We start from the raw sequence: 23,529 nt of genomic DNA, 5'->3' as shown, positions 1-23,529 counted from the left end.
TCCCTTGGGCTGACTCAGAGCCTCTCTGACCGCACTGCAGATGCAGAGTCACTCTGTGGCTAAGGGAAGGAAAAAACCCCTCGAGGACTCTGTTGCCCAACGCACAGCTGCGCAAATTGAACAGCAGCAAAGTGCTTTGCTCCTGAACCAGGCACTGCCCTTTACTCCCGGAGCAGATGCTGCAGACATGTCAGTCATAGGTGTTGGGTATGTCCTTACTAAATACCCAGATTAAGCCATGGCTGTTGAATTTGCACACTGGGCATATTCAGTATGGCTGAGAAGGCTATAGGATGCAGATCAGACTTAGCAGAAGAGGGAAAGCATAACAACATGGTCTGGGGTTTCACCTTGTACAGGGTACTGTCGCATTGGGGTCTGATGCATCTGAGTGCTTTGTGGACCTGCTCCAAATCCCCTGGGTGTTCCCAGTCCCAGAGGGCAGCCCACAGAGCTGGTCCCTTATGCTGGTGGGGGCGTTACCCTTCTCAGCAGGCTCTGCCACCGCTGTTCAAGCAGTGCAGCACAGCCTTGCACTGCAAAAGTGAGGCCTGATGCTGCACACCCAGGTACACCACAGAGGAGGAGAAGGGGTTTTATGTTGCTCTGCTGGCCCTAGTAGATATCCTAAGTTTGCCCGTTTTGGCTGGTAACAAAGCCCACTAGGAGCACGTCTCTTGGGACATGTGCCCATACAGGACATACTTTGAGAGCTTTACTTCTGCATGGGTCTCCAGTCACATGGGCTCAATGCTGTCTGCAGCTGCTGCACATCTTCAGATTTGGTTTAATCCCAAAGGAATCCAATCTAGGCTTGTTGACTTTCAAGCGACAACAGCACTCCATGGATTTTTTGGTGCCATTTCTGCTGTCTCAGTCTGCTGCCGATAGGCATCATTAGCTGAAGGCTGATAATATTTGGTGTCTTACCTCTCATCTTAGAGAACATGCTCCTATCAAAGGTGGAAGGATCTGCATTTTCACTCCAGAGGTGAAGTTCTGTGACTGTGTTCACAGGGGACTTATGATGAGGGAAGAGATGAGGATCTGACTCCATGTTTCAGAAGGCTTGATTTATTATTTTATGATATATATTATATTAAAACTATACTGAAAAGAATAGAAGAAAGGATTTCATCAGAAGGCTAGCTAAGAATAGAAAAAGAAAGAATGATAACAAAGGTTTGTGGCTCGGACTCTGTCTGAGCCAGCTCACAGTGACTGGTCATTAATTAGAAACAACCGCATGAGACCAATCACAGATCTACCTGTTGCATTCCACAGCAGCAGATAACTATGGTCTACATTTTGTTCCTGAGGCTTCTCAGCTTCTCAGGAGGAAAAATCCTAAGGAAAGATTTTTCATAAAAGATGTCTGGTAACAGAGTTCTGCATTGTTGGAGGTATGACTTGGAAATCTGTCTGTAAGCAATTCTATGCAAGGTGTATTTAGAGAGACTGTTGCATATTCTTGAGTATTATCCATCCTGTATTTCTGTGAAATAATATGAGCAGGAAAAGTGCTGCAAACTCAATTTAAAAAAAACACAATATGCAGGAAATAATGTTTGCAAAGTTTTACAGAGGTACACAATGAAATATGCTATTTTATTGGACTTTTATTTACAAAAAACACCCTGTTTTCCTCTTTTATAGAAAGCAAGATGATTCTTAAAGAAAATGTCTCCAAATATCAGCTAAAATTGATAAAGAAAATAATGCTCACTTTGTGCTGGATGCTAACACTATTTGTCAATGGGGTAGAAGTTAGAGAGATTAACTTGCCAGGTAAGAATCTGCTCCAGTGATGTTTGGTGTTTGTGCTGCTTTCTGAAAACTTAGAAAAGGAGATCTTAATTTTTTCCTTGCTTTTGTGTGTTTTTCCTGCATATATACATGCTTGTGTCAGACAAATAACCTTTCTGCAAGCTTCTGAAGTATTGCTAATACAAGCTACCCTAAATTTTACTCAAAAATCAGTTCCCCAATGAAAAGGATAAATGCAAGGGAGAGACATTTCAAGGGACAGATTTCTGAGACCTAAATGAAACAAATGAATTGCATTTATGACTTAGGTCTCCAGCATCTGGTCTAGTGAGGCAGGGGCTGGGGAGAAGGAAGACAAAAGCAGAAAGAGTGATTTATCAAAGCCTCCCACACACACAATATACCTAGAGCAGCGTGATCCAGTTTAGTGCACAGAGAGAAAGTGAAACTGTAAAGGGTTTCCCAGGTTTTTTCCCAGGTGGGCAGGTGAGGAACAGATTTCATGACCTCCCTTCTGCTGGGGTGAAACCCTGCCATACTTTCAAAGGTCACAACAGCCTGATGAGCAGGATGGGCATTAGGATGGCTGACCTCACCTTTCAGAATTAAAAAAATTGTGTCATTTTAGAGACAGTGAGTGAAACATAGGAGAATAAATATTTATAAATATCAGTGAGACAATAATGTTTGTCAATCTTACCTTAAATAGGGCATGCGGTGGGCAGGTTCTGCTTCCTCAGGCTTATGTCAGCCCCTTCTCCATTAATACAGGGAGATCAAGAAGAGCTGAATCTGCTTTTCTACACAGCTGAGGTTTAACAGGTTAGCACGCATACAAAAGTCTACACATCACAAAAACTCTTCACATTAAGCTTTAGAAAAAAGGCCTAATAAACCTTTGGAAACCTTTGGAATAAATTTCCAAGAACATTGGCAAATTACATATATAAGAAACCTATATTTTATTAGTCCATGTTCTGATCAAACAAAGAAATATTCAACACAAGAAAAGGTAAGGTTCTATTTTTGTTTCTAATATTTATTTTAAATTTTTTCACCATGACTCTGCAATTTTTCAGATGATACTGATATCTTACTGTCCTGCTTTTCAGGATGTTCCCATATTGGACCTCAAATATGGTATCGTGCAATTAATGGTGAGGAGTTTGTTCTACAATGTGCTTTACCAGATAGAGATGCTACCAACATTTATGACAACTCACTTCTTAATCAACATAAGGTGAAATGGTTCTGGCATCAGAAAGATACAGAGACACTGAAGGCTATCAAGGAAAGCTCAAATCTGACTTTCCAAGGGGATGCACTTTGGTTTAAACCAATAAGAGACAGTGCTTCTGGAGTGTACATCTGTAGGATATGGTAAGTAATGGAGCAAAAAAAGTAATGGAGTAAAGGAGTAAAAGGTTTCTATTTCTATAGGAGAATTATTGTTTTGGTTTGGTTTATGTATTAAATATTTAATTTTTTTTTCATTTTCTTTTTTTTTTTTTTTTAATCAATCAGGGGAAAAATCCCATGTCTCAAAATTGTTTTGGATGTTCAGACAAAGAAGGCAGCAAAATGTTCAGGTCATGACACAAATATTCTATATCTGCTTGCTGGCAGTGGGAATTCAATAACCTGTCCTGGGACAAAATGTTACAACCACGTAAAAAAGCCAGATGTGAAATGGTACAAGGTAAGAGTCAGCCTCGCTGAGTGGAGGTGGAACTTCAGGTCTGGTTAATGTCATGAGCCATAGTTCTTGAACCCTTCTTTGGCAGGCAATGCCAAAGAAATTCAACTCAAAACTAGAATCTTGGACTGATATATATCAAGTATTTAAAGAAGAGTTTTGAAGAAATTTGCCACACCCAAAACATTATTATAGGAAACAGAAGCCAAGAAATCCTTGCTCTTCAGCTAAGAAATTGAAGTAATTGAGAATTAAAATAGTTTTTTTACAAAACTGACACGACTGAAATGCAACATTTTAAGTTTTGTTTTGACATTTCAAATTTTGAAAATATCCAATATACCAAGGAAAAACTGGCTTTGTTAGACACAAAATTATTTTAGGAATAATGTTTCAAATTGCTCTTTCCAAGACTTCTGTTTTAAATGAAACAGTATTCTACTGAACCACTACTGACTCAGTATTTGTAAGGATAGTAATTTAGCACCGAAACCTATATAAATGAGCAAAGGAAAATGACTAAAATTTGCAATTGTGCATTTTTCTGCTGGTATCATTTACATTATTTTATTCTATCAAGTAGAATTATGATCTAGTCAAAGTTATTCTCCATTTGCCTTAAAATTTTAAGTGATGTTTATCTTTACCTACATCTTGATCTGAAACCCACTGAAGTTGGGGAGCATCTACACATTTGCATTACTGGATTTTTTCAGGAATTTGATTTAAGGAAAATTCTTGCTGATTTTGGTGAAATATGAATGTATTAAGCTGAAAAATAGTGGTTCTTTTCAAAAATAGACCATTTTCATGCTTCTAAAATTAGTGACAGTGTCCTCAGCCTCAGGCCATCCAAACTCATGGTATACCTCTCCTAAAATAACCTGAAAATATTTTCAAAATGATTTCTTTACAAAACAAAAAATACCTAGTCCATCGAAAAAGTGAACCTTTTTGTCACTCTTTAGTAATAGGAGTTTAATTTAGATCAACTTCATTATTTCATATTTATGCATCAACCATAAATTTAAAATAATTTTTTTAAAATCTAGGTTATTCACATATTTTTTAATATAATTGAAAATTGTCCTCAGACTCCTAATGCATCCCATTTTGGACTTCAGTGGAAAGACTTTGGTTTAGCCCTTCTGCCATGAAAATCCTGTCCAAATATATTAAAATATAATTTAGTAACAGCAACAACAGCAAGAGGAAAAACCAACTTTAATTCTTAGGTATTATTTTTCATTAGGATGGTCACCAGATAAAATACAGGAAAAGCAGACCAAGCCTAAAGCTTAAGCAGAATGAAATCTACTTGAATCCAACCTATGACAAAGATGCTGGACTATATGTGTGTGATTACACTTTGTCTGACAACATTACCAACTGGACAGTGAGAACAGCAGTAGCAGTAGAAGTCATTGGTGAGTAGTACAAAAACCCAGAATAAAATACCTGAAGTAAAGCATGGTTTCTTTATTATGTTTATTTCTGTCTTTTGTTCAGGCTCTTATTCTGAAAACTCATAAACTGAATTAGCTACAGGATCATTCAAATCCTCTTCCAAGTATTCTGAGGACATCTTGGGACACCAAGTAGAACATCCAATAGTAATAGCAGTAGATCCTGTAGTAAAGTGTAAATCTATTGTATATCCTGAACTGTATGGATGCAATACAGCTGTTTCTGTATAAAAACAGCACAGGACTATTCCTCAGCATCCTGGTGGAAAGTAGGCCACTCTGTGAAAGGGAGAACAGGATTTAGGGAGCAAAAGAAATGTGTCAAGTGAGGCAGCCTGGTTCTATGGTCTAGTGAAGAAACGCTCCTTTGACATTTCATGGTCTAATGAGGATAGCACTTTTCTGAAATAGGTGATCGTTTTTTCCCCAGGTATTTTAAGCATTTGTTTCTAAGACTTCAAGGGAAAAATGTATCCATCCCATCAGAACAGGAAACTATGTCTTACCAATCTGTGAGATCTCTGTGTGGTGGCTTAAAATACCTCTTGCTCTTTCACCCTTCCTTCTGGCTTTATTCCCACATAATTCTCCAGGCAGGCTTGGACTAGTTCTGCTTTTATTCTGATCTGACTGTATTTGAGCTAACACATTGTCCTTCTCAGTTTTTTTCCCTCACTTTCTAGAGCAGTCAGAAAAATACTTAAAAGGCACGATATGCATCTTACCCTAGACCTCTGCAGACTGGGGGAGACCCTCTTGCATTGGAGGTTGCCATGTGAGGGGAAGAGAGGGGACAGACACTGATCTCTTCTCTGTGGTGACCAGTGACGGGACCCGAGGGGATGGCCTCAAGTTGTGTCAGGAGAGGTTTAGGTCGGGTTTTGGGAAAAGGTTTTTTAGTTTTTCACCCAGAGGGTGGTTGGGCACTGGAACAGCTCCCCAGGGAAGTGATCACAGCATCAGCCTGACAGGGTTCAAGAAGTGTTTGAGCAGCACTCTCAGGCACAGAGCGTGACCCTTGGGGATGGTTCTGTGCAGGGCTGGGTGCTGAACTCCATCCTGTGGGTCCCTTCCAACTCAGCTTGTTCTGTGATTCTGTGCTACATTTCTCTGCTGTGACCTGGTTAAAAAAAAGAAAACAAAACAAAAAACCAGAACAAAAAGGTGTTTTGTGTGGCACTATTTCCTGCAGTATGGGACTTTCCTAGAATATCAGAGCTGTGGGTTTTATTGTTCAACCCGTGGGTGTCATTATCTGTGCCCTTTGGCAGCCTGAGTTTTGAAAACAACACGGCTATTTTGGTACAAGTATCTGGGCTTGTGAATGGGGTGTGCATGTGCTCTGTTCGCGCCTACTGGGCATGAAAAAAGGTTTGGCAGGAAACTGGTATGAGGATTGCACCCTTCAGGGGTTTTGCAAGAGGTGTTCCTAACTTTTTAATCCTAAATAATTTAAAGTACAGACTAGTTGCTGAGCTTCTCAGCTCATGTAAGAGGACAATGCCTCAAAATAAAAGAGATAGCAGATGTTTTAGTAGCTACACAAGTTTTGTTGTCCTTCTCTTGGACTTAGGTGTCTAAATTCCACCTAAATATTGAAAAATTAAATTTTAGGTTATTTTCTTTGGTTTTCTGCACTGACAATAACTTTATACTTAATGATATTCTTGTTAATTGCAGCAAAAAACACTATTCATCCACCAAACCTTTTGTACCCTAATGATGTTGTGATCCTCGAAGTAGAAGTTGGTAAGTTTCAATTCCTCCCCTAGAAGAAAATGAAAATATTTAAATGAGGTATTGATAAATAATGACAGATCTTGATAAAGCAAACTAGCTTTGCTTTCTAGGCTATTTAAGAGAATAATATTCTGCAGGCATTTGTATTCTGTGTTCATTTGTTCCAGGCAAGCCACTTGAATTGGAATGTCGTGTACAGTTTGGGTTTGAAACAGTATCTCCAATGAGGGTAACGTGGAAACGAAACAACGAAGAGAATGTAAATGACAAATTGAATCAGGAAACAATGTGAGAACCTCCTCCCCCATCCCTTCCAATATTCTGGTTACTACTACCACAAGCAGCTGTATAAGTCCTTCTGCAACAGCTTTACTGAATACATTTTATTGAAAAATCTTTAGATGACACTCTTCTTTCACCTAGTAATGCATATGTCCACAAGGGACAGGCATGTGACCTTCACATACAGAGGCACAAATTGATGGCCATAAAATCAAGAACTCAAACTCTGCATAATCTTAGCTCTTAAAACTTTAGCTCACAAACAGCTTCAACATGAAGGGCTCCTGGTTGCCTGTCCCCACATCAGTTGTTTTCAAGTGTTCTTGAAAGCACAGTCTCTGTTGTGCCTTGCTAGCAATTCACACAATCTGCCTTTGGAAGCTGCCTCTGAGTGCAGAATGAACCAGATCAGCTAAACAGTCCTGTGGACATGGAAGGGAGTTTGTGTGCCTCAGACATTGGGGTGTTGCAGACCAGGTCTAATGGCTTGCAGCACTGAATTTTAGGACACTGAATTTTGTTTTTCTCCCTGGTGAGAATTAACCAGACCCTGCAGAGAAGAAACATGTAGGGGAAAGTTTCCTGTGACCTGGGGACAGCCTTTGTAGTGATTGCACTTCCCTTTCCTTCCTGTTTTCATTCACTTATGCAGTGTTCAACTTGGGCAAGCAACAGAGCAGAGGCAATGCAGGCAAGTCTGCCTTTCACACAGCCCTGAGTCAACTTCATGGGTAAACTTTCTGTACACTGAGGGAAGAAAAAGCCCTGCTGCCACTGCTAAAATCAAGTTCATAATAGGAGTCATATGGGGAAAAAAGGATTATGAGGTCATACACACTCACAAGATAGACTGGAAATTACATTTTCATAACTTCAGAATGTTTAGATTTGGAATATTCTTGTTAACAATTTTTTAGCTTTTTTCATGGGTAGAGTTTCTGTTTATCTTTTAAAATACAAACAAATGTAACATCCCCAAGAGACTTTGGTTGAATCTTTGCCTATCCTCACTTCTACATATCTTGGGGTAGCAGAGGTAGAGAGGAAGAGCCATGGGACCCTGTCATTTTGCAGTGACATGGTGTGAGATGACTTTTGGGATGACCCAGAGATGCTTATACTTGCGGCTTTCAAAGGGGAATGCTGAAACTCAGAAACCCTGGGTATTCTGGAGGGATTGCAGATGCAGATCTTTTTCCCATATCCTTCACTCAGCCATGAAGGGATTCCTCAGTTACCTCTTCATTTCCTGTACTTCTGTCCCTTATTTCTGTCTTATTCTGTTTGCCTATCCTGTCTTTGGGCTTTTTACCCTTATGCAACAGGCTGAGCTGCTCATTCTTGTGCCCAGCTAGCACTCTCTTGGGGATCCTTTTTGAAGTTTCATTTCTCTGCATTTCTGCCAGGTGAATAGTTTACATCTTAGAAAACCACAAGTAATCTTATAGAAGTAAAAGGGACTATATATTGAAAACTAGGCAAGTGGTAAATATTTTGCTGAGTAGATGAATTAAGGATAAACCTTTCAGTCTTCAGGCTTATCAAAGTGTTTTCTTACAATGTTAGTTAGTATTTTCTTACCATATATAAACCAAGTGAAGGTTCCAAACCAGAATATTGCTTTACTATTAAAAGTTCAAGATGAACAAGTTGCAAGTTCCTCTGTTTTTGTGTGTAAGACATTGGGAAATTGTGTGAATGAACAGGAAAGTATCATGCAAATACATATTTTTTTTTTCTCTCTAGTGTCTATCCAAAAGGTTTGAAGGGGCACACACTTCTTCATGTTGCAACTTTGAAAGAAGTTACTGAAAATGACCTCAGAAGCAACTTCACATGCTTTGCTCAGAATTCAGTGGGGAATGCCACTGCTGTGATCCAGCTGAAAAGAAAGAAGAGAGGTAAAGCTATCAACCAGTGACTATTTACCCCTGAAGACACATTTTGATTTACTCTACTGCTACTAATTAATTCCCCATTGACACTGGCTTTTAGCCAGCAGCAGAAGTTTCTTGAACCTGAGTGGGAAAATCTGATTTCTCAGATGTCTTGAAAGCCAAGAATTTTGAGGATTACTCAGAAGAACAGGGCTCTCTGGGGAATTATTGCAGGGAGGTGAGTCAAGTGGAAGTTAGAGAGTAACTGGAAGGAAGAAGAGGAGAGTGTAATCTCTGAGCATTAATGGGCAATCTACCAAACTAAAGCAGAGAGGCTGCTGAAAGCAACAGTATTCCCTGCTTTTCATGGGATATTTCTGTTTATTTTCCCAGTCATTAGCTTGCATGTTTCTGAGAAGTTACCATAACTGATATGATTGTGGCAGCCTTTCAAGTACCAAACCTGAATCAGTGTGGAAATTAAAGTGTTAAACCATAGTTCACAGTGGAGGTTCATCACTGGAGTGCTACAGGAAGCTGCCAGAAGGGCACTGGGTGCAGCTGTGTCTGTTCTGATGCAGCTTTTCCATCTCAGGTGATGACTATTTTCAGCATTGCTGAGTGTACCAGAGACTGTTTTCTCTGTGCACTCTGTCATAGATTGTCTTGTCATACCACCAAAGAGATGCCATGCAGAAAAGGTCACTGATGGTAGACTGAAATTCTATGTTAAGGTTTGTGGCTACATGAAATTCTTGTCTTCCCTAAATTTTGCCAGAGGGATAAGGAAAAAGTTTATGTAAGATGGTTTGTTCCCATTTCTGGACTGATTTTTTATCTAAGTGTCAGTATTATTTTGGAAACTCAAGTTATGACAGACTCTTTTCTTTCTGCAGTGTTGTTCTTATATGTACTATGCAGTGCCATTTCTACTCTATTTGCCTTTGTCTTGTGCACTGTCTTTATTTACCAGCACTGGATTGAAATAGTGCTGATGTATCGAAGTTATCTGGTCCACAACAAAAGTACAGAAGGTAAGAAACCTTGTCTAATACCAATTTGATCCAGTTTTTCTACTGCCATTTGCCATATGGGATAATCTGATATGAATTACTCATTTAATTATGTTCTATTAATGACCCTGTTCTCTTTGAGCCAATAAAAAGTCTACTAAAGCTTGCAAGATGCTCAGTGAATGCAGATGGAAAAAAAGTCATACAGTGTGAAAGAAATATCTGACACCAACAGAAACGTCAGTTAGATTTTTACCCAAATTTAGCCATAGAAGATTAGAGTAGGAAGCTGAATTTTGGCAGTCCATATGCAGGGAATAACTTCGCATCTCCAACATTTCAAAACCATTCTCTGGAAAAATTCAACAAAACATTTGGATAAGAATGAAATGACCTTGCATAACAAGGTGAAGGACTCCAGGGTTTATTCTATCTTTCACTTGAAGCCAAAAAGTTTCTCAGAAGAATAAACAAAAGAGAGAAGGAATAAGATGATGAAGGGCACCAGTTGACAAATCAATGTTTGGGAAATATTAATATTTCCTTTCTAAAATCTTCATAAACCACTTCACATTTGGACCTGAGTGATTAGCTTTTGATTTTTCAAGTCTCTGTAGTAGCATTGCCCCACCACATCAGCTAAAACAGGTCCCTGAAATAGTAGACAGAGTAAAAATGTATCAGGAATCACTATGACTACTTCCAAGAACTTAAGGTATGATTTTCTTAAATGTGTTGAAAGAATTCTGATAGTTTGTTCCTGAGAAAATTTTTCTAAAAATTATTGCATCTTGATGCAGTTTGAGATAGGTGTGTCTGAGTCTGTTTTTGCGTTTGTACAAGCACCTTATATGTGAGTGTGAAACAACTGTATCTAGATACCTTTAAGTACATGCATAATTGGAAAATTAACTGCTCTTCTGGAAAATATTTTTACAAGCTCTAAAGCATTTGGCAAAAGCAGTTTGGGAAATCACTCAAAATTTCCCCACTACCTGGTGACAAAGTGATTTAAGGACCTGTGGAAAGTCCCTTTAGAGCACACCCTGCATGTCAGCAGGACAGACACAGACCTGCCAAGGCCTGTGCACTAAGTTGAAGACACCTTTGGGTTCCACCATGACAGCTCCTGTCCCCTGCCTGTCCCCTGCTTCTCAGGTACTTGAGCACACAGCTCCATTTGCAGCAAGGGGTTATGGGGGTGTGAAGACCAACCGTGCACACCCAGAGGGTTTTCTGCCCAAGGGAAATGTGTTCTCACCTGCAGGATTGTGTCCTCACTTCATGGATGCATGTCACCTGAGGTCTGGCAGGACTTGCTCATAAAGCAGCAAAGCAGCAGTTAGGACTTGATTTTGCTGTTTCCTCCTTTATATAATTTCTTCTCTCATGTCCTTCTCAGCACAGAGTCAGACATTTGAAGAATCCCACAAGATTGGAAGGTACCCTTGGCATCTGCTCAAAGCAGAGCCAGCCTAGGTTGTGCAGGACCTTGTGGAGAGAGAAACCACAACTCCTCTGGGGTTAATTGGCCTCTCTAGACAATTCAGAGAGGCCAATTAAAACTCTCTTAAAACTCCTGCCTTCTTCCACATGTAGAAAGAAATAATGCAGGAGATTTGATACTAAAGTTTATAGAACACATATGCCATCACTTTGCTTAAGTCAGCATCCTACACTTCCTACACTTTCAGCATCTTAAATACAACATCAAAATTTCCTCAGCTTGTAATTTTCCTGTAAAATTATGTGAAAAAATGGTCTAAAGGTGCTTATTTTGTATTTATTTTTAACTTGCTATTGTAATAGTAATGTTATAAAGGTATGTGGTTGTTAGTGGTTGTGGTCTAATAAGATTGCAGTGACCTCTGTGGGTGAAATGAGGAATACCTGGCTTGTAGCGCAATTTAATGTTATTTAAAATCTGTTTTCAAGGGAGCTTCAATTTAGGGTATAAATGAATTGAAGTTCAGCTAAACTAACCTAGTGAACCTCTGGCCCACCTTTAATTCCCACATTAGTCCTGTGTGCCTGCTGCTGATGATTCAGTCTTGTGGGCCTAAATTGACTCAAGTTGTCAGAAAAAGAACTCAGTAAAAGACAGTGTGTAGTCAGCAAAGTGAATCATCTTCCCCAATTATCACAAGAGCTTATCCCAAGAACTATCACCAGTAGAAGGATGGGATTGAAAGTGTGTCCAGGAGCAGAGGGGAGGAGCAGAGATGCAACATTTGTTGTCTGATAACATTCTTGGCCTCCAGATCAAGTCTGCACACCTCTGTTTTCTTTTGATGACACACCTTCTGCTATGTGCTGGTTCTGAATTTCAGTGTTCAGCCCCAGCTCATCCATATCAGTTTTCTGAATTTGCTTTACAAACAGGCTCTTCTAGATCCTGTAGGAACTTGGTGTCTGTAGCTTGTGTCTGTGGTCCTAATTTCACATCTAAGGATAGAAATAGGGAGGTTTACACCGAGGCACGTGGGTCATGACACTCAGCACTCAGGTCTCCGCGCTGGATGTGGGTGTCTCAGTTCCCAAGCAGTGAAGGTGAAGGCGCAGTCAATGTGGTGGAATCCAGAGAGCCTCTCAGCTCACCCTGCAGCAGCACCCTGCTCTACACAGGGGAATTTCTTTCTGGTTCCTATTCATTATATTGTCATGTGATATAATTCAGCTAATTGAACATCCGTGCCTGATGGTATTTGGGCTGCCTGATGATGTCCTGCCATTCCAAAGTGCGTGAGTCTCCAATACTTCCCCTGTCAAATCTGGCAGTCTTAGGATAACTTAAACGACCTCAAGTAACTGGGAAACTGGACTGGGTTCACTGTGACTTTTGCTTTCACCAGAAATTATTTTATTTCATGTTCCTTCTCCCTCAAGTGTAGTTCAAAGTTTATTCAGCAGATATAATTTAATTTTGCCTTGTAGTTAGGAATGCACCTAACTCAGGACATTGGTACCAGGGTGACCAAAGCTAAGAAAAATTCTTTACCTTTGTTTCATCTGCACTGTACAAACGTTCTTTTAAGGAGACTTAAAGTTCAATAACTGGTTAGTACTTGGTGTCTGAGCTGATATTTTGATCAGACTTAGCCTTTGCTCCTTAACAGAGAGACACAAGTTTCTATGTTTACAAACATAACAGTGTATAAAAACAGCATATCTTTTGCAAGCAACTAATATTCAAGAACTAATATTCAATTAATATTGTTCCTTTAAGCTTTATTATATTTTAAAATGAGATTGGCCATTGACAAGTTTTTTTTTAATCAGCATTTGGGCAAATGAGAGAAAAGATTGGGAATCATTCCCTACCACATGGCTTTTGCCTGGAAAGGACCAAATCTCTAAACTACCTTGCACCAAACATCTCTAGCTTGCTTGTTTGCTTTGGTAGCATATGTCTCCAAATTTACAAGACAGTGAAACATCAAGGTTGTCTTTGGTGACTGGATAGCTGTAATCTATGAACTCATCATAATTTTAGGTTTGTGTTGTGCCTACTTAAACAGATATAAATGGAAATAAGGCATTAAGAAAGAAGCTGAATGCTTTGGCCAGACTTGTTAATGTATATAGTCATTTATTTATTATTTATTTATTCATTTATTTCAGATGGTAAGGAATTTGATGCATTTGTATCCTATGCAAAATTAAACCCTTCTGAAAGTGGCTCTGCTTTAATTAGCGAGGAAAAATTTGCCCTGGAGCTTCTTCCAGATATGCTAGAAAATAAATATGGATACAAGTTATGTATTCTTGAAAGAGATATTCTTCCGGGAGGAGGTAAGTTCCCTGGGCATGATAGAAAATCTTCAGTTTTTATAAAATTGTGTTTCACTTTTAAAAAATCCCCTTTGTGCACCAGAGCAACAAATTGTATAATTAGGTAGTGGAATTTATGTTCAAATCTCATAATGTTTTGATCTTTGTGTCTAGTCCCTGAGCCTGATGCACACATACTTTGGAGAGAGGTGACTGTGAGCTGCTAGGCTGAGACAAAGCTTCTTGTGCAAGAATTTCTTTGCAAGCAGACTCCTTTCCCTGGAAAGACTACAAATATTCCAGTAGTTACTTTCTGAGCAACTTTAGCCAGTGCTACCCCAGTAATCAGAAAGTTCTGTGGGAGAGATGAAGACAAGTCCAAGTGTCCCTTGAGACCCTGCTGAAGTGTGCTGAGGTCTCAGCTGTGCCCTTCATGTCCTGAGCAGAAAGTTGTGTTCTTCAGTTGTATAAGAACAGCCATGGTACCCCCTGATAGCAAACTCATTTCTAGGTGTTGTATCATTACTCAGCATTCCTATTCTTGCCTTTCCTTGTTTCTGGGTTTTAGCTGTTGATTAAGGAAGTGATAAGATAAAAACTCCTTTGCAGAATGCAGTAACTCTCACCATTTCCTTTACAGCCTACACAGATGAAGTTGTAACTGCTATTAAACACAGCAGACGGGTAATAATCATTTTGAGCCCAGCCTATGTCAGTGGACCGAGCATCTTTGAACTGCAGGCAGCAGTGAACTGTGCATTGGAAGATAAAGGGATCAAACTGGTATTAATAAAATTCCAGGATTTCCAGGAGCCAGAGACTTTGCCTCCAGTAGTGAAGAAAGCCCTTCGGATTTTACCAATTGTTACCTGGAAGTCTTCAAGTTCTGCTGCTCCACACAAGAAGTTCTGGAAATACATGCATTACCACATGCCAATGAAAACTAAGAGGCTGGAAAACTTCAGCCTCAAGGGTTTCTTCCAGAGGTTATTCAGACTGGCGTAGATAGGAGAAATTTCACAGGGGTATGACATCAGGCTCAGGAATGGTAACATGATTGTCAAAGACCTCTTCTGTATCATCTGACAGCTGCCAGCTGTCACTGCAGCCAGCAAAGGCTCGCTCTGGGACAGTCAGAAGGACTGAGGTGTGACAGTGCACAGCAAAACTGTGCCACTGCACATAACTGTAAATATGTAAATATTTAAAAACTGTAAATATCTTCCATAAATTAATATTTTATTACCGTTTTTGTTATACCATTTTTTTACTATTTATGATACCATTTTGCTCTGATTTTGAGACATACAATGTTCTTTGCACTGCATTCCTTTCTGGAATACTTTAACACCTGTTTTCTAGAAAAATATTTTTAAAAGGGAGTTCCAGAGGAAGCTTGCAGTTTAGTTTTCTAATTTTATGATGCAGTGCAGTGGGACATACCCAAATTCTTCAAGTGAGTTACCTCCTCCAGTGGGAACGTCAAGAAAACACCATGAGAGACAGCTGCAGCTGGGTATGCAAAGGGATTCAGAAAAGAAGGACCACTCTGTAGGCTTACCCCAGGCATCTCCATCCTTCCTTCAATGAGGGGGAGAATTCAACCAGTTGTAAAACAGTTCACACTCAGGGACACGTGCACCTGATCATTGCTGATCCTGGCTGGTGCTGGTCACTCAATGGCCACTGAACCTGTTGGCACTATGGGCGTGTTGCAGGTGTAAATCAAAGCCCTGATTGTCACAACTAGTAGACTTCCCGGGTCTCTCAATCTTTCCCTTGCAGCCCTCTGGCTGCCAACTCTCCAAACCATCTTGCAGTCTGTGTGTGTTTCTGTAGCTGAGTGAAATGCAATGGTCAGTACTAAGCAATCTGGGTGGTATGGCCTCTTCTCTGTTGTTCTGCTCACTTTATTTGGCCTTCAAGTTAATAAATCCTTGTTTTATAATGCTAATTGAATATCTCATCTGCCAGATTCCTTGTTGGAAAGGGATTCTAAGAAATACTACTGTTAAAAGGATCAGTATACTGGAAAAAAAGAACTCTTGCAAGCAGGCTGAGCATTATCTTCCTAATGCTACATTGGGTTCAAAGCTTTTTTGGGAGGACTGATGGTGCTGTGAGGCTGACAGAAGATACTGCTTCATGTAGAAGTGGACCATCAAAGGGCATCACTGACCGTACTGTGGAATTTTAACTTCTTTTTTGTTAGGCTCAGTATTAAATGTGCGAGATGGTATTTTTTGTTTGGATTCAGATGTTTTCTAGTTTTATTTATATTAGAGTCCCATAAAACTGTGAGTTTTACAGTACTTAAACTAAAAAATGGAGCCGTATCTCTCACTTTACAAGGTTTTTTTAAGGATAAACTGTCTAATTAAGAAATTATACTTATTTTTACTTTTAATTTAATAACTCATGGCTCATAATTTGGACTTTTTAATTTAATTACACAATACCACCCAAACCCATGAAGGAGAAGGATTAGCTTCTGCTCTAAAACTTTTATTTTGTTTTATATATATTACTTTATTCTAAGACTTTAAACTCTGAGTTTTCTATTATGTGATATTACACACTTCTATTCAACTTACACACTTATAATTTTAGTTCTATCATTTAATTTTAGAATCTTCCTCTACAGCTTCAGGTTAAATGTAGTGCCCTTTTGGGGGTCAGTGCCTGTCAGCACAGAAAGTCTAAAATTCTCAGTAACTAGGGTTCTAACACTGTACCACAGAGAATTTTGACATTGCAGTCGCACCTGTGTTGGAGATTTGGTTCAGATGATTACAATTTTGATGCAAATTTCCCACTTGTCACCACATGTCACCTTTTGCTTTGCATTATAGGCCATTGCAGTTGCACACACCGGATCCCTTCCACAGGAAGTCAAGTGGAAGATACTCTCTACCCATGACGGGACATTCAGTCTGTGAGGCCAATTGCTTTGAGGGAATCCCCTCCCAAGCACATGCAGTGTGGTTTCAGGGTCCTCAGAACTACTTGTTTTGGGTTATCACATCTGTTCTCACCATCTGCCCTTTCTGCACTGTCTTCTAACACAGTCAAATCATTGATGAATTTGAATAATTTGTCAGTACATTAAATGCACTCAGTTCTAAAATAAGAAATACAGGTTTTAGAAGCTTCTAATTAACAGCACTATGTTTGCACACCCTGTTATCCTTACACTAAACATGGTAGTTTTTGTGGAGGAGAAAATATGCGGGCATTTTAAAAAAATTATCCATAAGAGCAGTTGGAGGAGTATTTGCTCAGTAGGCGCCTTACTGGCATGAGTAAAACAAATGCCAAATACAAGACAACCCAAGATCCAATTTCAGGCAGGTGGTGTGACTCAGCCCTCCCTCTTTATGTCGATATTACCTGCTGATTACATACACGTGTTTAAGGGAGGGAGTCCCTTCCCAAGCCCGGCTGTAATTTGCGCGGTCCCCCACCAGATGTCCCTCCCGGGAGCCCTGCACAGTCCTTTTATTTGCACACTGGGCAGTTTTGTCACCAGGTGTGACAGGACCAGGGAGCCGTGCCAGGTGTGGTGCCCGGGGTGCCACTTGTGCTGGGGAGGCAGATGGGGAGCGAGGGCAAGAGAGGAAGGCACGAAGCTGGCTCTCCTGCCTGCCCAGGCTGCCACCACCTCTCACAACCGATGCAATTCCCTCGTGCTCTGCTTTCTGCCTGAAAGGTGAGCATTAAAAGCTTTTTTGATTTGTTGGTTTGTTTTTCTGGCTTTTTTTTTTTTTTTTTTTTTGTGATAGTGGAAAAATCAGAGAGGCTGCATAAATTATGTAGTTGGAAAAGTCCTTTTATTCCTCAACAGGGTAATGCAGTGGCCAAGGTTTTTCTGGGTCAGTGGAACCTGCACAACCGGTATCTTCACAGAAACTCCAGGTCTGTCTGCAGCACAAGGAATGGGACAGGCACATAAGGACTATAAAAAGACCTCTAACAGGCAAATAAAAGAGCCCTGAGGAAGAAGTGGCAGTGGGCAGTGTGAATCACCAGAAGTGACTGTGCACACCTTCATACACCACTATATGCTAAATCGGTAATAAAATGGTCACAGCCCTAGACATGGGCTTTGCCAGGCTTGCACATGCAAAGCTTTCCAGCGTGCTGCTGCTGCTGTTGAGTGTGGTATCCTGTTCTAATGCTGCTCATGGGGCTGAGCCCAGCCTGGGCAAGAGGTCCTTGCTTCACTATGAACATGAGTCCAGTGGTGCTGTTGACTCTTCTGAAGATATGAGGTTACATGTTTTCACACTGGACTATGACTATGTGCAAATTCCCTATGAAGTTACCCTTTGGATCCTCCTTGCCTCTTTTGCAAAAATAGGTAAGTAGAAAATGGGATCTTGGGGCCTCCTAACTTGGAAAGGAGTTAAAAAAAATACAATATAACCAAGTAACTTTCATTCATTTTGTAGCTGGGATTGATTTTACTGTGTCTGTCAAAAGAACAGGTGTGTTCATTACATGACACAGCAGTGCCAAAATTCCACCTTAGAATGATTCCATCTTACTTAAGTTAACATAAGACCTCTAATCTTCAGGCCTCTTGGGCTCTGAGTAGCAAATAGCAACAGAGCTCCCTGACACAGTGCTGTCCATTCATTTATTTTAGTCCTTATAGATCACAAGATACCAGAATTTGCAACCTGACACAGCTGCAGAAATCAATTACATCAGACTGAGACTTCAAGTGTACTGAATTTTGAGGAGAAAGTGTAAAGCATTCTTCCTTTATATGAATAAAAGGAAATATTTCTCTCTGAGTCTTTGTTTTACATATTTGCTCCTTGGAGTTGGTGTAAAAAGTAATACTGGGGAGAGAGAATGAGAGTCTCTGAGGGTGTGGATCATCAGAGATGTAGGCTAACTATCTTTTGAATTCATAGCAATGCATCTAGCTTCTATTAGAGCTCCATATGGTATCTGAAAGGAGAAATGCAACTCAGGGAGCAGTAATTGCAGTAGAAACTGGAATTAATATTGCAAAAAAAGGCTCATCATGTCTTATACATTTGCATGGCTGGGCTGAATTCATTTTGACCATTTAGAATTAATGCAGCAATATCAAATAAATGAAGATGGTAATGATGTGAAGAGTTGCACATATAAAATATCCCTTTTCTTTTGAACTTTTTGTGGAATTTTCAAACTCTTCCTTAGGACAAGCTGGTAGGTGAGATGGATGTTTTTCAGGAGGTGGCCTGAAGATAAACATTTTTCCTGTCATAGTCACCCAGCTGACAAAAATCTTTACCACCATACATGTTTTGTAAGTTTCATTACAGCTGATGCCCTCAATCCCATTCCTACAAATGTTTTCACTGGTAACATAACAATCAAAATTTTCAAAAATTAAATTTGTTATGGCATCAGCAGAGTGTTTTAGTAATAAACATATCGACCAAATTCTTTATTTATTATCCATAAAGCACAAGACTTGACATATGGCACATCTGCACAATATTCTTGCTTTGAACATGAAATAGATACTTTAGAAGAATTGTGTGATGCCTCCCAGGTGGACCTGTTACTTTTACTGTGAGTTTTCAAATAACATTATTTTTGATGAAAAGTGTGGAGCTATTAATTTTAAATACATTTGGAAGAAAGCGTTAGTCTGAATAATCTGGTTACCCAGGGAAGAAGATTTCCAAACTGTTAAAGTTTTCAATGTTTTGTTCAGGTATTATCTTCTTTCTGGATTTCAATATTTAAGGGTGGGAAACAGTTCCAAGATCTTGAAAGGCAAAGCAATCCCCTTATCTGTAAGACTGGAAGAAGACTTAAAAATTATTTTTTAAAGCAAAAAGCAGATGAGTAGAGTTATGATATAAACATACTTCTTAGAAAAAAAAATTAGTTTCCTAAAAAAATTACATTCCTTTGCTTGTGGAAACTGATAGTTCAAGGGTCACAGAAATACTGTCATGGCAGAACCTTCTAGAGTTGCAAGATGAAGGCTGACCTAGCTTCAAACATGGAGTCACAGACACTGGATTTAAAGGTTTCTTAGTCTGCATCATTCTCATTCTTGTAAATTTTAAAAAATCCTGACATTTTTCATACAGGCATATCCCATTCACACTATGGTCACACAGCTCTTTGTATAGTGACTGGACAAGCCAGTAGCAGGTGAGCAGTAAGGATTCTTGAAGAATATTTTCCTTCCAAATTGTGGAGGATCATTTCAAAGAAGTTTCTGCATTTTCAGAACTGGAGCTTAAACTCAGACATGATTGCTCAGGAGCTGGGCAGCAGGAAGAGAAGAAATTCATGGTCAAACTCTTGCCCTGCTTTAGTGATACAAGTGTGGGAATGTTTAGTTTTGAAGGGAACAGTACTGCCTGTTTTTACCTTCATAATCCTTAGAGCAAAAGCTGCCTGTCTAAAGACAAAGTGTCCAAACACAGGCATGACAATTGTCTGACATCAGGTTAATTTAAACTTAAATAATCCTCTAATGTTTTATTCAAGGTTTTCACATCTTTCATCGATTACCAAAACTTATGCCCGAAAGCTGCATCCTGATTGCCATTGGAGCACTGGTAGGAGCAATCATCTTTGCTTCCCATCACAAATCTCCACCAGTGATGGACAGTAGTATTTACTTCTTGTATCTCCTCCCACCCATTATTCTGGAGGAGGGTTATTTCATGCCAACTCGACCATTTTTTGAAAACTTTGGATCCATTCTGTGGTGGTCTGTTCTGGGAGCTCTGCTGAGCTCATTTGGGATTGGCCTCTCGCTCTATGGAATCTGCCAGATCGAAGCCTTTGGCCTGAGTGACCTGAGCCTGCTGCAGAACTTGCTCTTTGGCAGCATGATTTCAGCAGTGGACCCCGTGGCAGCTCTGGTGGTTTTTGAAGAAGCCTCCGTTAACGAGCAGCTTTACATGATGATCTTTGGAGAGTCACTGCTGAATGATGGCATAACTGTGGTGAGTTTGTTTCTGCTCCTTGTCTTCCCCTCTTTGGACTCTTTTGGCTTCTAGGGTTACTGGGCACAGGACAAGAACACAGGAGTTTCTAATACATTATTTACTTTATGAATACTTCACTCAGTTACACACAGGGGATTTTCATGCATGCAAAAATTACACCTTAGATTACCTCTTTCCAAAGCATGTATTTTAGAGCTGCTGGAAGAGGGAAACATCCACATACATGTGAGATGTGCTCTTGCATTCCCTGAAGTGAATGGATAAGCTACAGCTGATTTTTCTGGTCAGATCAGTGTAGGACCTTGGAATGTTCTTGACATTGTGCAAGCAAATAAACAGAAAATTGTGCTGCTTAAAGACTGAAGGCAGTAAGGGTAGAAATACAGGAGATCCTGCCTTGTCATATACCTGAGGGGGTCCTCTGAAAAAAAAAAAAAAGCAAACCAGATGTGGATAATCTCCGGGGCCACACTCTGTCCTCCAGCCCCTTCCAGAAATTTCACCAGAGACCTTAGACAGGAATTCCAAATGCCACTAAGAACTTCGCATAATTCTGTTTCTATCAATAAAAAATATTGACATCTGACAAATGTTTAATTTTTTTGGCTGTCTTGTCATAAATATCCAGAAACAATGTTTCCTGAATAAGAAAGATTTGGTTGGTTGGTTGTGTGTTTGCTGTTGTTGATTTTTTGTTTTTAATAAGAGTGTTTTTTTAAGCTCCTTTTGATAATATTTTCCCCCTTATCTCATTAGTTCTGCTAAAATTGGAGCAACCTGAAATTCTAGCTGTAAGCAGAAATGACAAGAACATTTAAAACATATGTTTTTCAAGGAAGAAATTTCAAGCAGGAAGTTTATTGCTCAGAAACCAACAGGACTGCTCATGTGGTACAAGTTAACAGCAGGTTAAGGAGTTTCACTAGATAAGATCTTTACAGAATTTAAATCACAGGAATCTAAAACACATAAAAACTCTTCAGATACTGCTATACATGAGGTACAGCCCAACTGGGACTTGTAAAATCTGTACAGAGTTCACTGCTGAAAGGCTTCATGGGAGAAGTGCAGTTTGCCAGTACTGAGAAAAGCAAAAGGAGCAAAGTAACTTGCAGGCACAGCCTAAGGATCATAAATCCTTCCTTTAGGTGAGCAGAGATACAGGGCTGATGTAGAACTCAGGGACAAGTGTTATTTCATTTATGTTCAAATTACTTGTGTGCTACAGTGGTAACAGAAAAATCCCCAAGGAATCTATCTCTTATATTTGTCTTTTTGGTTCCTTCAAATACTGACCTCAAAAATCTAATGCCTCTTTTTCACACTGGAAGAGCTTGTTTCATGCTTTTGTTGATGGGCTCACGACCTTGCCTTTGCTTTTCTCCCAGCTATCTATCATGTGGGTCCAACTCCTGCTGGTATTTACCCCACTTCCAGTCAGGATCCTGTTACAGTACAGATGTACAGTGACAGAAAGCCTGTTAAAACAGTGGATTTAGGCACTCCTCAGCAGCCCTGGGTGTGTTAGTAAAGGAGATTAAAGGGCTGTACATGGGGTATGTTGGGTGCACCGCTGAGAGTTCCCATTGCCCCACACTCCCATCTTTGGGGCTCAGAGCAGCTGCGTTGCCATCACTTTGTCAGCTACTGCATCTCTAAATTAGCCACCATTCACCCCCTTTCTGGGCATTTGGGCTTTCAAAATCTCTACCTGGCTTCATGCTCAAGGAGACTGAAGTATTTGTCACCTGAGTGGAGACTGTCTGCTTTCTGATATCCCACCTACTTTTTTCCAAGACTTTAAAACTACTTATCTCAGGTGTCTTCTCTTACCTTTTCCTTCTATTTCTCTCTTAACAGTTTCATTTGAGTTAACTCTAAGTGTTTGAAGAAGATAATATCACCAAGATATATTAAGCATACATATTTTTTTATTGTTTAAATACAAATATCCCCTGGTATTCTCCAGCCTGCTTATCAGCTTGAACATTTTTTTTCACCAGCAGGAAAAACTAGTACGAGTTTTGTTCAACTTGTGTAATACATGTGGGGCAACAATAGCTTTGTCTCCTATATTTAGTTCAATATTCTGGTATATGAAAAATATTTCAAAATAACAGACATTAGAATTATAATCTAGAAGTTATGACTTTGCCTTAAGGGGGTGGGAGAAAATGGATGATTTACTCATTTTACCCATTGGTACCTTTTCTCTTTTTCTTCAGTAGGGCCATGTATGTGGATGGAAAAAAGAAGGTTCCAAGTGCTGTTAATTACTTCTTTTCCCAATTATTTCTGAGTGGGCTGCTAGCATCAGAATAGTTCAGACAACATCAGGGCTGGACCTAGGATACATCATACATTAGTGGAATTTCAAAGCCCTGTTCAAAAAGAGTGTTGTAAATCCAATGCAGATCTCATTCAAGACTGAACTCCGGTGGAATGCCCTGATTTTGCTGTGAAGAGTTTCAGCTATCTGAAGCTCTTCTCCCACATATACACAGACAATTTTGTTTCTAAACAGGAGCTGAGCCGTGGGTATGAATCAGGAACTGGAATATTCCCTGACTGCTTCATCTCTGAGGCTTGATTTTAGAAATACTGGGAACACCTATATATCATGCTGTACTCAAAAGGGGTGGCACTGGCAGTATTCTATAATGGAGCACTCTTTTCTTTGTAAGCAGCAGAACAGTTAAATCTAATACATGTTGAAGACCTAAGTAAAATTATTATTTGAGGAGATTTGAAATTGCCTCTGATGTCACTGAGAAAGACCTTGATCACTAGTTTGGATGCTAGATAGAAGGATAGAGATATTCTCTTCTCTTCTCTTGCTGTAAAAGTTGTTCCACTGCCATTAGAGTAAAACCAACTACAATAGTCAGAAAGAATTAGCAGGGTGGTAAGAAAGAATTATCAAGACAGCCTGTGTTGATG

General features: G+C 39.7%; 2 protein-coding genes across 4 annotated transcripts in view; both read left to right on the top strand.

Annotated features, from left to right (window-relative positions):
- Positions 1 to 1,664: 1,664 nt before the first annotated feature.
- On the top strand, positions 1,665 to 14,617 carry IL18RAP (interleukin 18 receptor accessory protein). Its single transcript, XM_064734982.1, has 10 exons — positions 1,665 to 1,788; positions 2,880 to 3,147; positions 3,292 to 3,466; positions 4,716 to 4,890; positions 6,610 to 6,678; positions 6,837 to 6,957; positions 8,698 to 8,852; positions 9,725 to 9,862; positions 13,463 to 13,633; positions 14,253 to 14,617. Exons 1-10 carry the CDS (start codon positions 1,665 to 1,667, stop codon positions 14,615 to 14,617), a joined length of 1,761 nt encoding a protein of 586 aa, XP_064591052.1.
- A 2,426-nt stretch (positions 14,618 to 17,043) lies between these two features.
- The window catches only part of SLC9A4 (solute carrier family 9 member A4), a 31,525-nt gene continuing 25,039 nt past the window's right edge, over positions 17,044 to 23,529 (top strand). For 2 of the 3 annotated variants that reach the window (XM_064713324.1, XM_064713236.1), the window contains exons 1-3: positions 17,044 to 17,321; positions 17,457 to 17,972; positions 20,123 to 20,586. In XM_064713324.1, the coding sequence (XP_064569394.1) occupies positions 17,693 to 17,972; positions 20,123 to 20,586 (744 nt within the window). In that variant the 5' untranslated portion in view covers positions 17,044 to 17,321; positions 17,457 to 17,692. Of the gene's footprint in view, positions 17,322 to 17,456; positions 17,973 to 20,122; positions 20,587 to 23,529 lie in introns of those variants that run through there. The other variant, XM_064713399.1, reaches the window with a different exon arrangement.

This window comes from Zonotrichia leucophrys, chromosome 1 (genome assembly GCF_028769735.1).
Source record: "Zonotrichia leucophrys gambelii isolate GWCS_2022_RI chromosome 1, RI_Zleu_2.0, whole genome shotgun sequence".
Lineage (NCBI taxonomy): Eukaryota > Metazoa > Chordata > Aves > Passeriformes > Passerellidae > Zonotrichia > Zonotrichia leucophrys.
Note: the sequence above shows the minus strand (reverse complement) of the source record. Positions and strands in the feature narration are given on the sequence as shown.